Below are 14978 nucleotides of genomic sequence, written 5' to 3' on the forward strand. Positions count from 1 at the left end.
ATAGGTGCAAATTACGCAGGCTTAAGTCTAACGGCATGTGAGATGGCAGCAAGAGAATCTTTACTCAGAAACTCGTAATCATTAAGAGGAATCATTAGTCTCAGGTGACCTTACTCAGGTCAAACGGTGGTTAGCGTCAATATTCGTAAGATCTTAGCCTAAAAGGGGTTGATTGTCGCTCTCAAAAACTACTACTTAGACATGAAGCTCAAAATATCTGCGTTATCGAATGCCCTTATCAACAATTGTGGTACTAGCCCATCTTAATTAACGCTTAGAGCGAAACATTGATTGGCGTTTACGTATACATGTATACAACAATGGCATGGTTACACGGAAAAATTGAAAAAACCAGACATTCATTTGGTTGCATGGAGTTCCTTCAAGCACCTGTGCTCACTCCCCTCTGCACGTAACTAACGGCTCGGCCTTGAGAAATTACATCCACGTTTTGCCACGCATTAATATCGTTATTATGTACATTTTTATAGTATTAAAACAACTGTTACCTAGAGCCTATTAAAACTGACAACCTGATCCTTACACAAATCAAGTTCTGGCTGGTCGTTCACGCTGACTACCATGGGCTACGGTTCGCGTAAGACGAACACGTTGCAGATTGAATGAGTATTTCTTCCGTTTTACTAAATTTACAAAAAAAAACAAATTCACGTTTACTAAACAAATAAGCGACAATGAAATAATAATAAAGTAGGACATCGACGTCTATGAATTGATGATAGGTCCACGGAAAGATAAGGACGACAAACGTCGTTATTTGTATGTGCATCTGACGCAAAGATTCCCACAAGGTAGACATTCTATGACATCGATAACCAATGCAAGATATACTGAAACTATATATCTAATATACTGCGATATGTAATTGCACATGCGAGCGACAAAGCTTATCTGCGATAAAAATGAAACAAATGCCGATTTTAATAAAGGCTGTGTCGATTTTCGTAAAAAAGAAAAAATGTGTTGATTTTACGTTTGAAAAAACGTGTAGTGATGACAACGTGCCGAAGTGGGTGCCGCTTGCCCTCTGCGTGTTTGAGCCGGAAGTTACAAGTCCTCGACTGGTGCAGTTGATTCGACAAACATCGAGATAGAGAGAGAGAGAGAGAGAGAGAGTTTCTTACTGCATTTTTCCCGCATAGTTTCTGATGAGCGACGCTGATCGTTATTTAGCGCCGTATCGTTACTAGCCCTTGAGATTTTCCCACTTTCTTTCACCCGTTGCACTTCGAACGAGGTGAAACAAGGTAAAGAGAGCTTGCGATCTCCTTGGTTTGTATGTACCGTAAAGAGTTAGAGAGGACATGTTCGGCCAGCCAAGATCTTCGGGTGTCGGTGTACCCCACGGCAAAAGCACCGGTCTTGACAAGTGAATCCCATTAGCACCCGCAACAGAAGCTAGTAGCGTTGAATGGCGTGTTTAAACCAACAACTTAGAAACTTGAACATACTAGAATTTCAAACGAAAGACAAGATAAACGACTGATGTGGCGGGTTTGTCCTAGTAGACTGATTGTTTTACGTTTCCTCATTTCCATTCAGTTCCTCGTAGCTTTTGTGATTATTTCCAAATTGTTGAGGCTAATTTATGTAAAATAAATTGCAAAAACTATTCATCTATTCGTTTTTTAATTTGTTAATAAATCGCACGCTGCCCAGGGCCAAGCGGACCCCTTCCGAGCGGAGTCGGCACCAGCATACCTGTCTGCATTCATCCCAACAGAACCGCCTCCGCCGCTCGCCGAAGATGTTTACTACGGGGTACCACCTCTAAAAAATACATATGCATGGGTTAGTGTTGTAGAGCTTCAAGCATCGTCTGTTTGAGGTCATTGTTACTCGATAATAGGCCCGTTGTTGGCTTGGGCCTATTATCGTATCGACAGAATCGGCCATTGAAACATCCTTCTAGTAATAGTCGCTCACTGTATAACACATGGACCAAACAGTAATTGGCGAGCGTGAAAATTGGTCAACTTATTACACTTTAGCACAGAATATCAATTTACTTTTTTTGCGGCACACACAGCGATTGCAAAAGTAATGTTTGGACTCGACGAAAAACAGGATCAGATAGCGATTGCAGATGAGGATAGACGACGAGCGATATTCCGAAGAGAACAACGAGCTAGAAATCCACGGTTAGACTTTCTCGTTCCGTCAATGTCAGAACACAACGAAAACTACTACGAACAAGGGTGCCCTTAACGAAGTTGCTGAGTAACACTAACCACAGCATCACCACCAGCAGCAACGGCAGCATTAACGAAATAGTTCGATGGTGGTCCTTAGGCGAGGTCCAATGAAAAGAGCACGTTGCCAAAGTTGCCAAAGAGCGAAGCGTTTTTGATATCACAATAGCGGCTGCACAGCGCAAGACATATGAGCTATATTTTGGCCGGCCGGCCGTGTCTCGGGAGGGACTCTCATTCAGCGGATGCAGCTAGCTTTATCCCCTCGAAAGTATGCTATCCACCGCCCCCTGCCCCCATTCTCCCGCGACCGACAAACCAAGTTGGTTGTCCAAGTCCGCTAGTTTCCTACTCCCGCCACCGCTGCTAACGCCTTTACTGGGGATGGTGTCTGCCTACACAACCAATGCGAATCAAACTCGCATGAGAAAGGCATACAGGCATCCGAAAAGGACATGTGAGCTAAAACAGTCGTCCTAACCGAGACTGACAGTTCGGGGACCAAGACGGAGAGAACGTGAGAGCTAGCCCAAGGATCCTTGTCCTCGCCAAAGAACTTCCGCTCGCTTCACGTACACTCGTCGTACGTTTGCGGTGACCGAAGGTCTTTTGGCCACTCACAGACCAACAAAAGTTAGTAGTGAGCAGATGCCAGTCGGCATGCTGGCTGTGTCTTTCTGGGTCAAAATATTATGCTTCCATTTTTGGCTATTTGCCGACAGAAGACTTACATTTTTTTTTTCGAGATAGAATTTGATCATCCATCAGCCAAAGCTGGCAGGAACATCTGCAGAAAATTTTGCATGAGGCTTCTTCTTTTTGTCGTTTTCCCTTTCTGCGTTCTTTCGGTCGCCCGTTCTCTTACTCGACCCGTATGGGTGTACAAGTCTCTCAAATAGCCGTCTCGCGACAGCTCTGTATGTTAGCGGTGCCTCTATGGGCCTAAAGAAACAGATCCCACCGAGCTACTTTTAGAAGCCAGCCATGGTTTTTACGACGCATCCATTCGTACTAACATGCTAAGACTGCTGGGGTACTCATCGTCACTACCGTCGTTTGGCACTTTTCCCTCTTCTTCACGACCCCGTTTTCCTCTTAAACACTTTAAACTCCCCATAGCAGCCCTCCACTGAAGTAGAAGATAGAGCTTTTTCTTCGCAGCCATGAGCTGGCCAGCCGAGCGGGATCGAAAAGAGCTGACCTTGCCAGTAGCGAATGCAGCAGAGATTCGGCCACGAGGAATTCTCAGCAGTCGCATCGGTCTTTCCCCAAAAGCTGGATCCATTGTGACTATGGATCTGTAGAAACAGCAGCCATTAACTTAGGGCCCACATCCTGAACTATCGGATCACGATTCCAAGCTGCCACAACTGCTGATCACGATTCCAACAGTACAGAGTTTCCCGGAATTTTAAGGCAAGCAGACAGAGCACAAGCATAACTTCAAAATACTTACACACCCCACTGTTCTTCACGTCTGCCTGTAGGAATCTTTTCGTGCACCCACTCTCTGACGTGCTTTCTGGTATGGGCCCGTACAGGTGCACTGGAAGCGTAGAGTAGGAAATAGGGAATGGGCAGGAACCCTAAAGGAAGAGCCGCAAGAGACAATGTCCAGGGGCTGCTTTCCGGGCACTGACCGGATGGGTAGGCAGGCAAAACGGAAAAGAATCTAGCTTGAACCTAAGAAAAAGATGTGAGTCTAGTAAAAGGGATCACAATAACAGACGGAAGGTCGATGGCCAGGCGGGCAGGCAAACACATTTTGTGCTATATATTTTTGCTATGTCCGTAGATCCCAGCACCCTTCGAAGCCTTTCTCCTATTACAACTTTCGAGAGTTTCGAGTGCAACTTACTCAACCTAACCTAACTGAGTAAAGGTAATCCGCGTGAAGGCTGCATTACAAATCCTGACTCGTTTTCTACTTCTTTTGTTCTATTGCTTTCTCTGTTCGACTCCTGATGTCATCAGAAGAGTAAAAAAAAAATAAAAACGACTACTAACTATTACTACAACCGTTGCTCACATTTCCTTCCTGCCAGTTTCTTCCTGTTCTAACGAGGTAGTAATAACAATCGGAGCAGTACAGGCGGCAATTGCAGAATCGGATTTGGGCTTGATCCAGTATAGTATTTTGTTTCTGATTCCAGAAGCGTCTATCTGTTTGACAACCAAGTCCACTACAATGCAGTCTAGCCCTACGCGTAGTGAACGCTGTAGTCGAACGGATAACTGCTGGCGTTCAGTGTTGACCGTTCACGGCTGCAAGATATTATACGGTTGGTCACTATTCTCAAACCGCCAATCATTCCTGATGTATCCCTCTGCGACTGCTAGCCCATGTAATGCTTCTTGGCGCTCATTTGTTGTCGATCTTTCGTTTTTCTACAGCGTTCTGTGTCTTCGTTCCTTGTGTCGGCGATGCAATCCGATCTAGGAGGCAAGCTTCAGCCCTGCTCGAAACAGATCAACAGCAGGCCAATACTTTTACGCCGCAACGAACACCGAGTTTGAAGGAATGGTAGTACCAAAGCGCGAACCATGACAGAGGGAGACAACGAAAAAGAGAGAAGCAGACGACGGACGATAAGAGGAAAGATAAATGATCGTAGCGAAAGCAAAGACAAGCAGACTCGGAGCTTTTATAGAAAACTGGTCAGAGTCAGAGGCACAATCGTCGAACAAATGTCGACTTGCAAGTAGGAGAAAAAGCTATGCCTCGAGACAGAGCAGATACCGCACAAAAAGCAGAAGCTAGTGGCTCAAGAAGTAACGGCCACCATTTCCAACGAATACCAGGTCCACAGGCCCTAGTGTTTGTCACCATTGCTGCTGACGTACTTGGAGAGCACCATCAGTGTTCGGTCGCCTGCTTGCACCACTACCAGGACTCGCTGGAGTACGGGAAAGGAGAAGGGGGTCAGTTGAGGTGCCATTGGGCGATGAATGGAGTGTAATCTTAAACAAAACCCGTCGACATTACCGCGTGACGCGGTCCCCCCACATCTGTCCCTTTCATCGTTTACCATCCGCCCACCGTCGCTTTATCTTCGCCTTCCATCCGTCAGCTGTTAAATTTCCTGGCTGTACCTTACCTCTTCAGGTTTCGGTTGGCGCACGCGCGCGCATTTTCCTCTCACTCCTTTTTCGGCAGCCCGCACCACCTCCCAGCTTAGTCCCCGCTGCCACCCGCCCTCATGAAGCCAACTCGGACAGAGCGAAAGGGAAAAATAAAATAGAAAGAGAACGAACGGAAGCTCACTTCCTTTAGCTTTTCCTGCAGCCGACCCACTTCTTTGTTGAAAGAGTCGGGGCAGCCACCAAGCTCCCCGGCCCGGCGTGTCCTCAAATCTTTCTACTGGTTTTTCAGACGTTTGGTTGAAGTGTCGTCTCATCTGCGTTGCAGCCAGTCAGCATAGTATTGCCCCGGTTCGCCTGTAAATTTGACTGCTGCTTTGCCGCCCTCTGCTGTAATTCCCATTCTAGCCGATCTTTGACTTAGAAAAGCCCCTGTCCCCATTACAACCGCATCAATGACGACGCCTCAATTTATCTCCAAAACTTCTTAATGGGTCTCTCTTTCGTGCGTTCCTGGTCTGAACCATTTCCCTCCCCCCATCTCCATCTCCTTCTCTTCAGTTGAGATGGAGACGACAGCTCGCATCAAAGTAGGCACTCCGCCGCTACCGGCCCCAACCAAGGCGTTGATCAAATTTCGAAGGCAGGCCAAAGGAACAGTTTGTCGGTGCGGTTATTGTCATCGACGGGGCCTCGAACTAGCAATAACTCTTGATGGCCGGAAGGCCGGTTAACATGGCCACGAACGGCCTGAATTATCCATGATCCTGGATTCGTTGGCTAGAAGGAAATGAACTGCCGGACATGGAGACATTTAGAATATTCTATCTCTAATCTCTGGGCGACAAGATGAGAGTCTGCTAGAAATTGAGACCTGTAGTTGCTTTTAGCTTATGGTTCACTCGAAGTTTATCTGGATTTGTGCTGCCTTCATTTATTGTCATTTTATTCCGCCAAACTTCACACACTCAGAGATGCTAGGTAATACTATAAATGAGTAGCGCATCTTTATATAGAAGGAGCATATGTGACACAAATTGGCAGATTTACGATAAGTTGATAGGACGATATCTGGCATACCACAAGTCAAAAACATGCATGCACTCGTAAACCAACACAGTCATTTTATTTATCGGTTTATTAACATATACAATGTTTGCTTGTTATTTATTGGCACAGGCCGCAAGTTAGTTTACATACTGGTCAGCTCCACGGACCAAGTCGGTACTGAGGCTCGGCAATGAGCGCATATTTTCCAGAGGAAGTAAATGTAAATAGATAGAATGTATTAAGTAGTTTGTTAAGGAGCAGCATCCCCTTACGTGCGAACTGCCGCCTCTAATTGCATTGACTGAAGGGTCACCAGCTAACAACTCGCACTTCGAGCCTGTTCCATATTTGCATAGAAATAGACGTTTGAAGAAGACGTCTATTTACTTTCGTTCGAGCTATACTCGTACGTACACATAGCAGTAAGGTGCTCGTTCGCAAACAAAGTCTTGAAATCTATTTTGTCGCCGCGGAAAAATTTCACGCCTGATCTGAGCTGATTCGGACACTGGATAGCCTCCATACTTTGAGTTTTTGCTTGTCAGAGCTGTTTTATCTGTCTATGCGAAGTGTGAATTCACTTGGGTCTCTGTGCCCGTTAGCTCTATGGTGATCGACGGCAACGTTATACACACGTTGTTCAAACCAGTTTTAAACGTCGTGCAAATATACCCTTCAATTAGCGACAGCGAATCTGAAGCAGTAGAAATGATTGTGATCGTTTTGCCTAGCTATTACGTTATTAAGTCATCGATTTTATTAACCTGACAAAACTCAGCTCGATTCAAGTTACTAGAAGTTTTATAAGCTTTCGAAGTGTTGTCTTATTTAAGTTAAGGGTAACATTATATTATGATGCAAAAATGGAATCTGGTGTCTCGTGCCAGCTCACGTGAAGATGACAATTCGCCATTATTATCGCTTGTTACTTTCAACGATGCGTACCCCACCGTTTTACTTACTACTCGTCAATTTAGACACCTAATTGAGCTCTTTTCTTTCAGGACAAAGTTGTTGAGCACAAACTGACACGAAGCTCGGGAATCACAAACTTTATTTTGCTGATTGGAAGGTCTTCGCTTTCCTCGCCTCTTTCTCGCCGCTCATTTTGCTTGCTTGGGTCGAACAGCTTTGCCAGAACGGGGTCGAACTTGTTGTTGTCGTCGTCGACTAAAGTGTGAAGATTGCTATAGTCGCCTCAGGCCTTCCAGTATCTTTGATGATCCTTTGCTGCAGCCTGCTTCAGACCGCGGGTTGTTATAAGATGTTTGTCCCGATGCTCGAGAGCTCCCATCCATCCTTATCTCAGTAGAGGCTTAGTAAAAGTAATAGTAGCAATAGAAGACAAAGTTGTGTTAGAGGTAATGGCAGCACTGCGGCTGGTTGTGGGGCTGTCAAAAGCGTTACAGAGCAGACGCAACAGAGTTCGGCAGCAGCAGCGCCTCGTCCTCCAGCTCTGGATGCGCGTTTGTCTCCAGCTCGTTTTCCCTATTACCGCTCAGCTATGTCTTTCTAATATTAAAAGTTGTCTAGTTAAAACTTCATAACAATATCGTGCGAAAGCTAGGGGGCAAATCAGCCAGATCGTGCAGCGATATAGCAAAACAGCCAGAGGGGCAAAGCAAACAAGAACGGTTAATAAATACAGCAACGAAGAAGTACAGCCTGAAAGGGATGCGAACTTTACACGTAGGATAGGCCCCCTCCCGAACAGCCTTTAGACTCTGACGGGGGTCGACGAAAGATGGTCGGTCTGAAGCCAGCAGGTTAAAGAGCCGTGGCTCGTGAGAGGTCCAGCCCTAACGGACTTTGGTTGCCACCACTATCGGCATTGCGGTTTATACTGCGACCCTTCAAGGCATGACTGCCTGCCTGCCTGTCTGTGGAACAACCAACCGATCCGAGTTTAATTAAATCGACCTAGCAGGCACGCCACACAGGCAAGCGTGATGGGTTGAACTCCTGCCTATACGCATTCCCTCGGTCCTGCACCGGTCCTGAATGCGGTTGGTTGCCGGTGCATTCGATGACGATAGACAGAGTGCGGTTCGACAGGCACTTGCCGCACGTAATTGATCAAAGCGCATTACCCCTCGGGGATGGCTCAGCAACCCTCAGGGGCAACGTCAAATCGAACGAGATCCGCTAGGACCGGGAGAGGATCGAGGAACAGAGAAGCTTTATCCGTTTTAGATATCCTCACTTTGTGCACGGCTTATAATGGTAGCATCGCTCATCCTGGAACTCTTGATCCCGACGAGTCCTTTTAGAACTTGAGGTGTGCGACGGCAGACGACAGCGTTTTAAAGAAAACCATACAGTGAATACATGCAGCGTTTTTACTACTACCTGGTGGATTTATGACTTAGTCTGTCTATTCACATACAATAAGCAGGCATAGAGGCATGTATAACGTGCGTAACACAGATAAATAATTTGGCTGTCTGATCTTGAATTATACTTGTTCAGTGAAATAGGGGGAACTTTGTAGGGAACTTCAATATTCAGTGGTTCATACTGGAAAGAACATAACATTTCTTTGAAACTATAGAGTTCGGCCGGTATGTTATAGTGATTTTCAAAAGGCAGGTTTAATTATGAAATGACACCTTGTAAGTTAACTTATATTTTATGTATATGTATGTGGTGGTTTTAGCTGTCCAGAGAGGTGTGGCTACTCATTCATCAGTATCATTTTGCCACTTTATAATAAAGGAGGGTGTAATATGAGGAAGTTAACGGAAAAAAACTAGATGACATAAACGCATACTTCCGCTTCTGATGCTTTACGATTGACATGATTTCCGTCATCAAAGAGCTGGAATTGAAACCGAAACTATGGCAGAAGAAAAGACGCGTGGAAAAGAAGCCGAGAAATGAATTTACATCGAAAAGAACCATTCCTCTATTTCACATTTATTGAGAACATGTCACTATTCCCACCTGCAATATTTGGCACGTGCTCTATCGCTGTTGCTTTCTATCTCAACGTCAACGTTCGAACAGCGAGTTCTCACTTTTTTTCACCATGAGTTTAGCCTATCGCCCTCTCCGGCTCGATGCCTACGGTGGCATAATTTACCTTTCAAACAGTCCTCTGGAAGTTTACTCGCTTTTTACAGCTTGCCACCACGGTCGAACCAATGAACTGCCGCCTAGTCAGCGTTACACTATACCTAAAGCCGTTCATCCCGCTTCGGTGCTACCCGAGGCGTTCTCCGCTTTCATCGGATCGGCATAACACAAAGCGATCGGAAAAACAAGTGGTGTTTTTCTACATATCTGGTATAGGACACTTGTCTATGTATTTGTATCTATGCTTGCTTTATAGATATGCGTAACAGGTGTGGAAATATACATCTGTAAAACCGGATGGAACGGATGTATCGCCCACGAAGAGCGTCTGGCTACCCTTAGAACGAAATAAATAAGAAATTGTACATCGTACAATATGACCGCCATATTCTCTCCCATCGGCAGATGCGATCACGTATGTGGGGCCTGTATGTCAAGAGTCCTTTTTGCTGCTAAATCGAATTGTAGCGCATTTAGTATAGACGCCAACAAGCTCGTGATAGGCTCGTGGGAAGGCTCAAAACACACTGTAACATGTATTTATGATAAGCAACGCTTGTCGGGCACTCCGTCGCCGCTGCTTGCTGCTGCCAATTTCCCATCGACACCGATCTTCTAACCATGTAGGGACTCAACAAAAGCAGCAGCAGCAGCAATTGACATAAGCACTGGCTATCTTCGTTCAACTGAATCGAGCGGTTCTGCTAAACGAAGGAGCGATTTGCACCGATCAAGCGGCGTTGCAAGCAAATAAAAGTTACAACGACTCGAGGTAGTCACCCATCCCTTCGTAGCTTTAGCCTGTCGACAGAATAGCAATCTACAGTAGTCAGCGGCCAGTTCTAGCTGAATTCAAAACGAAAGGCTGTTATATTGAAAATGCCAAACTCTCACAGCCACTTTCTACCCTTTTGCTGTCACTCTCGCTATGAAGTTGGCTCCCTTTCCTGTTTGCGGAAAAGGACGAAAGAGGAAAGGAGACAATGACGTGAGTGCACACGTTGATCGATTGATGGCGTTAGTGTGTAGTACTGACTCGCGCCGTCATTCATGGTATGACAAGACACTGTAATTAACGGAAGTCTTGACATTACAAAAGCGAAAATTCGCTAGTATTTCGGGTTTTTTGAACATCTGAGAGCAACTGGAAATGAAAGTTAATTCAACTTTCCTGGGTCGTGGTCGGTACCACCGAGCCGGTACAATTTCTTTGTCGGCGTCAAGAAAATGTTGTCCATGCTTGTCGGGTATCGTAGTCCCCTTGTGGGACCGATCGTATGCGTATTTATTATATCGTAGTTTGCAAGTTGCTTCTCGCTTTCATAACTTCCTAAACCCCTTGATCACCTTGGAATACTCGTTCTTCACTGCTCGTTGGCGAAAGATCGCCTGTATTAACATCAGCTGAACGATATATGCATACATCTATAACTTCTTTTCCTATCTCCATATGCCGTCTTGTGCCGCTAATAATATGAGACTAATAATATAGATATTCATCTATCTAAAGGGAGTGATCTTAGCTACATCTCCTACCATGCCCAATTTCTATTTGTCGCCTATAGAACTTCGTTCTATATGTATATCCCGGTGTTATTGTTACATCTACCCAGTACCATCACAAACATAACAACAACGACCGTACGTGCAGTATACAACGGTCATGTAGGAGCGACAAATATGATCGACGTATGAGAACTGACCGACTTGCCAGGGGTCGCCAATTCGACAGAAGCTAAATGGCGGAACGAAGCGGATTGCCGCTCAGTTCGGGCCGATTGTCGGTAGTTGGCGGCTTTCGGCAAAGCTTTCGGCGGTGCCGCTTCAAACGAAACTGCAACCCTAGCAGCAACAGCATCTTGTACTCGGCATTCGGACTCTTTAGTCACTTGCTTTCCTTTTCTGTTCGCAACGTACTTGTGCTTACACAGCATCCATCGATGGCTGTGGCACTTGGGAGACGTTGGGTGCGACAAACTGACTCAAGCGACTAAGGGCGCTGAGCGCTGTCCTATGTTATCGGTATCTGAGGCGCGAAACTGCAGCCGTCACAAGGCAACTACACCAGCGGCCACTTGATCACCTCGCGATGGGCGCTCGAAAGCATAGAAAGGGCGATCCCAACCAAAACTGGACATTTGCTGTGGCTTCAACTGTGTCGCGCACCCCCAAAAAGGTCGTACACTTGAATAGAATACATGCTGTATTTTTGCAGCTAGTGATTTCATGCTATTGCTATAACGGCAGGGGTTTCGACTGTGTCAACATTAGATAGTCGCACGGTAGGTTTGGCCGGTAATGCAATTGAAACACAAGCGACGTTTAAAAGTGCTGCTTCGGGAAGAGACGACTGACACACCGTGGAGGACAAATCGGGCAAGGGGGAAGAGTTGCCGTAAATATTCATGAAGAACACCTTTAACTCTAATTGATGCCTGGCGATCGGCCTATACCGTGAAAAGCAGCGGTAGAACAAATACTAAGTTACAGGCGTGGAAACAGCTGCCACAATCGCGAAGTCGTCATTGGCTGAAGGTCGTTATGCCTAACTGGGTGGAGCAACCGGACATACGAAAATTGTAATAAGAATATTATAGAAATAATTAATCTTAAACGAACTAGAACAACAGTTAGGTAATGACAGCGCAAGACTGCGACCGGTGAAACTAATCAGCGCAGTGGAAATTGACGGTCTGATCCTTGAACACAATTAACAACACTTCTCCACAGGTAGAGAATGTCAAACACACAGTTAACAAAAAACACATAGCACATTAACGTGAAGCCAGCCGCAAACAGATAAGCAATATAGTTACGTAAAGACACACAACTGCCACTCAACGAGAAAGAAATTATAGCCCAACTAGGTTTCAATCACGGTAGTATATGGTTACTGTAGATGATTTGTAGAAATGATCGAAAGTTCAAATGTAATTATAATCCTAACATATATATACGCATTGGCTTCTATGTGATAATTGTGACAAGTGTAGTTATGTAAATTTCATTGTTCAGCGAAACAACTCCCAACAATGATACAAATGTGTCGTCTGCTAACATGACCGCTTTTATTTGAATGCTTCTGCACTGGATCGTTACGTCGGCGTCATCCGCGATTTCCGCCGTTTTTTCTTGGCTGTGCGCGTATTGATGGGCCGGTGCAGATTTTGTCCAAGGATTCAGTGACAGTGGCGGTGGATGCCGTGGTTTACTATCGCATCTCAAACGCCACCATTGCCGTCTCCAATGTGGAGGATTACGGCCACTCGACGCGACTGTTGGCGGCCACTACACTTCGAAATGTCTTGGGTACCAAAAACCTGTCGGAGATTCTTTCCGAAAGAGAGTCGATCAGTCACGTAATGCAGGCGAGCTTAGACGAAGCAACCGACCCCTGGGGTGTCAAAGTGGAACGAGTTGAGATGTAAGTAGTACAAGTAGTATAATATAATAATAGAACTAGTAATACCAGTGATGCTAAACTGTACTAATTTTGTAGTAAATGATAGTGTCCAATGGAGATGGCTTAATAATGATATGTTTGCCTAGTAAACTTAGAGATACCCTACGAAGTGCTCCAGGTTCGATGCCGGACGTACACACAATGCTTTTTGCGTCTTAAGCAGTGCTTAATTAGGACAGGAACACAAAATTAAATGTTTTTGTAGTGCTAGATTATAATTTCGAAGTTGTGTGTTTATTTTATAACGACTGTCATATACCCGATATATATGTACTGTACTTTGTAAATAACAGGGTATAGCCTTATTCCGATTTAATTCAATAAGTTTACAACGGAATAAAAGTAAATAGAGGCCAATTAGAAAAATAGCGTGATTGTCCTTTTTGATATTGAACACTAGAAATCTACCCTCACATGATAGAATATTTACCGAATAATAATAGACAGAATTTTCTGCAGATGTTCGTTCAGTGTGGATAGCGTTCAATGCCAATTTTAGCATAAATGTTAGGTGCTGTTCCACGTATATATATGCATGCTCATTTTGCTCAAGTCTGCCTTGACCAAGGTTTTTCGAGGCGGTCTTGGTCGCAACTTCGCTGTTGGTCTCCGATGCCGATGGTTTTCCAGAGGAGGCGTGGCCTTGTTGCCGTTTGCTTTCTCCAAGCTTCGCTTGAAAGGCGCTTCTGCTCCAGGTAGATGAAAAGGATGTGTGGGTTATCTGTCTGGGTCGATCTGATGTCGTGACATGCCTCTAATGCCCAATTACAGAAAAGATGTTCGTCTGCCAGTTCAACTACAGAGGGCTATGGCGGCTGAAGCCGAAGCTGCCCGAGAGGCTAGAGCCAAGGTATGTAATTTTCATGAAGCTATTAGCTTGTAGATAATTATAATAAATAAAACAATAATGAAAAATAAGGCTATTAACCTGTGCTCAAATCAATACATTCCTCAGAAATATGGTGTTATGTAGAAGCACTGTCGTGTTATAATAATATGCTTGTTCCTGTAAAAAAGCTGTAAAAAAGCAAAGTTACTGAAACAGACTTATATATATATATATATATATATAAGTCTGTTTCATATATATATATATATATATACATATATATATCACCATCTGTTTTATGTAAATTGGCCTTATCTAACGTTTTGTTCTTTTTGTGTGTGTGCGTGTGTGTGTGTGTGTGTGTGTGTATGTGTCTGCTTGCATCTTTCAATTTGTGTTTTCCTCAAAACCGACTGCATCGTTCACCTCATGAACCTCGCCGGTTCACACCATCATTACGGGCCACCTCATCACCTTAATAAATCGTTGTTCTTGCTGTTGTTATTATAATAATGTAATCTTATCCATTCATCCATGTTCGTCAATCGTCCAACCAACCAATTAATCACTCAATAGGTGATCGCCGCCGAGGGAGAGCAAAGAGCCTCCCGAAGCCTGAAGGAGGCCGCAGAGGTGATCGCGGACACGCCGTCAGCGCTGCAACTGCGTTACCTGCAGACGTTGGCGTCGATTGCGGCCGAAAAGAACTCGACCATCGTCTTCCCCATTCCCATGGAGCTCTTCTCCGGCTTTATTGCTCATGATCAGAGACACGAGCCCCACAACAACGATGGAGGTAGGTCCTGCGCCAGAGAGGATCTCGAGGACACCATCATTAGTTGAGTGAGCCGGCAAACATCGGCAAGCAGCCCCTACGCCATGAGCATGCGGCGCCCCCCAAACAACAGCCGTCTCCCCCAACATTGCTAGCGGCAGTATTAGCAGAAAGCTAGCAAGAGTCGATATCGTATTGGCCTGGTGTTTAGCCCACCGTTCTAGTCGGCCCAATCGCTAATTGCGTCTATAGATGACAAAAAGCAAAATATTGTCTGTAGCCACCCGTGCATTGGCGACAGCAGCAGCCCATGCTGATGGATGTTGTTCTAGTCGTCGTCGTCGCCGCCGTCGTTGTAGTTCTGTTGAATGACGCAAATGGCAAAGTAAGAGACAGAACAACAGGTGTGAAACATGCAAACGCGCAAATTAGGGGAATAAATTGCTGGGGCCTGCCAAGTTTAAGTGTGTGCTCGTCTTGGCGTCCAGACGC

The 14978-nt window shown here is 45.2% G+C and overlaps 1 protein-coding gene across 10 annotated transcripts in view; it reads left to right on the forward strand.

The window, feature by feature from the left end:
- Positions 1-14978, forward strand: part of LOC111255482 (band 7 protein AGAP004871-like) — a 376186-nt gene that overhangs the window by 339040 nt on the left and 22168 nt on the right. For 8 of the 10 annotated variants that reach the window (XM_086975383.1, XM_086975362.1, XM_086975368.1 and 5 more), the window contains 4 exons: positions 1681-1812; positions 12584-12843; positions 13654-13732; positions 14288-14507. In XM_086975383.1, coding sequence (XP_086831509.1) covers positions 1681-1812; positions 12584-12843; positions 13654-13732; positions 14288-14507 — 691 coding nt within the window. Of the gene's footprint in view, positions 1-1680; positions 1813-12583; positions 12844-13512; positions 13733-14287; positions 14508-14978 lie in introns of those variants that run through there. The other 2 variants (XR_015317476.1, XM_086975393.1) reach the window with 2 other exon arrangements.

Source organism: Varroa destructor, unplaced genomic scaffold, assembly GCF_002443255.2.
Source record: "Varroa destructor unplaced genomic scaffold, Vdes_3.0 BEIS01000001.1, whole genome shotgun sequence".
NCBI classification, from domain to species: domain Eukaryota; kingdom Metazoa; phylum Arthropoda; class Arachnida; order Mesostigmata; family Varroidae; genus Varroa; species Varroa destructor.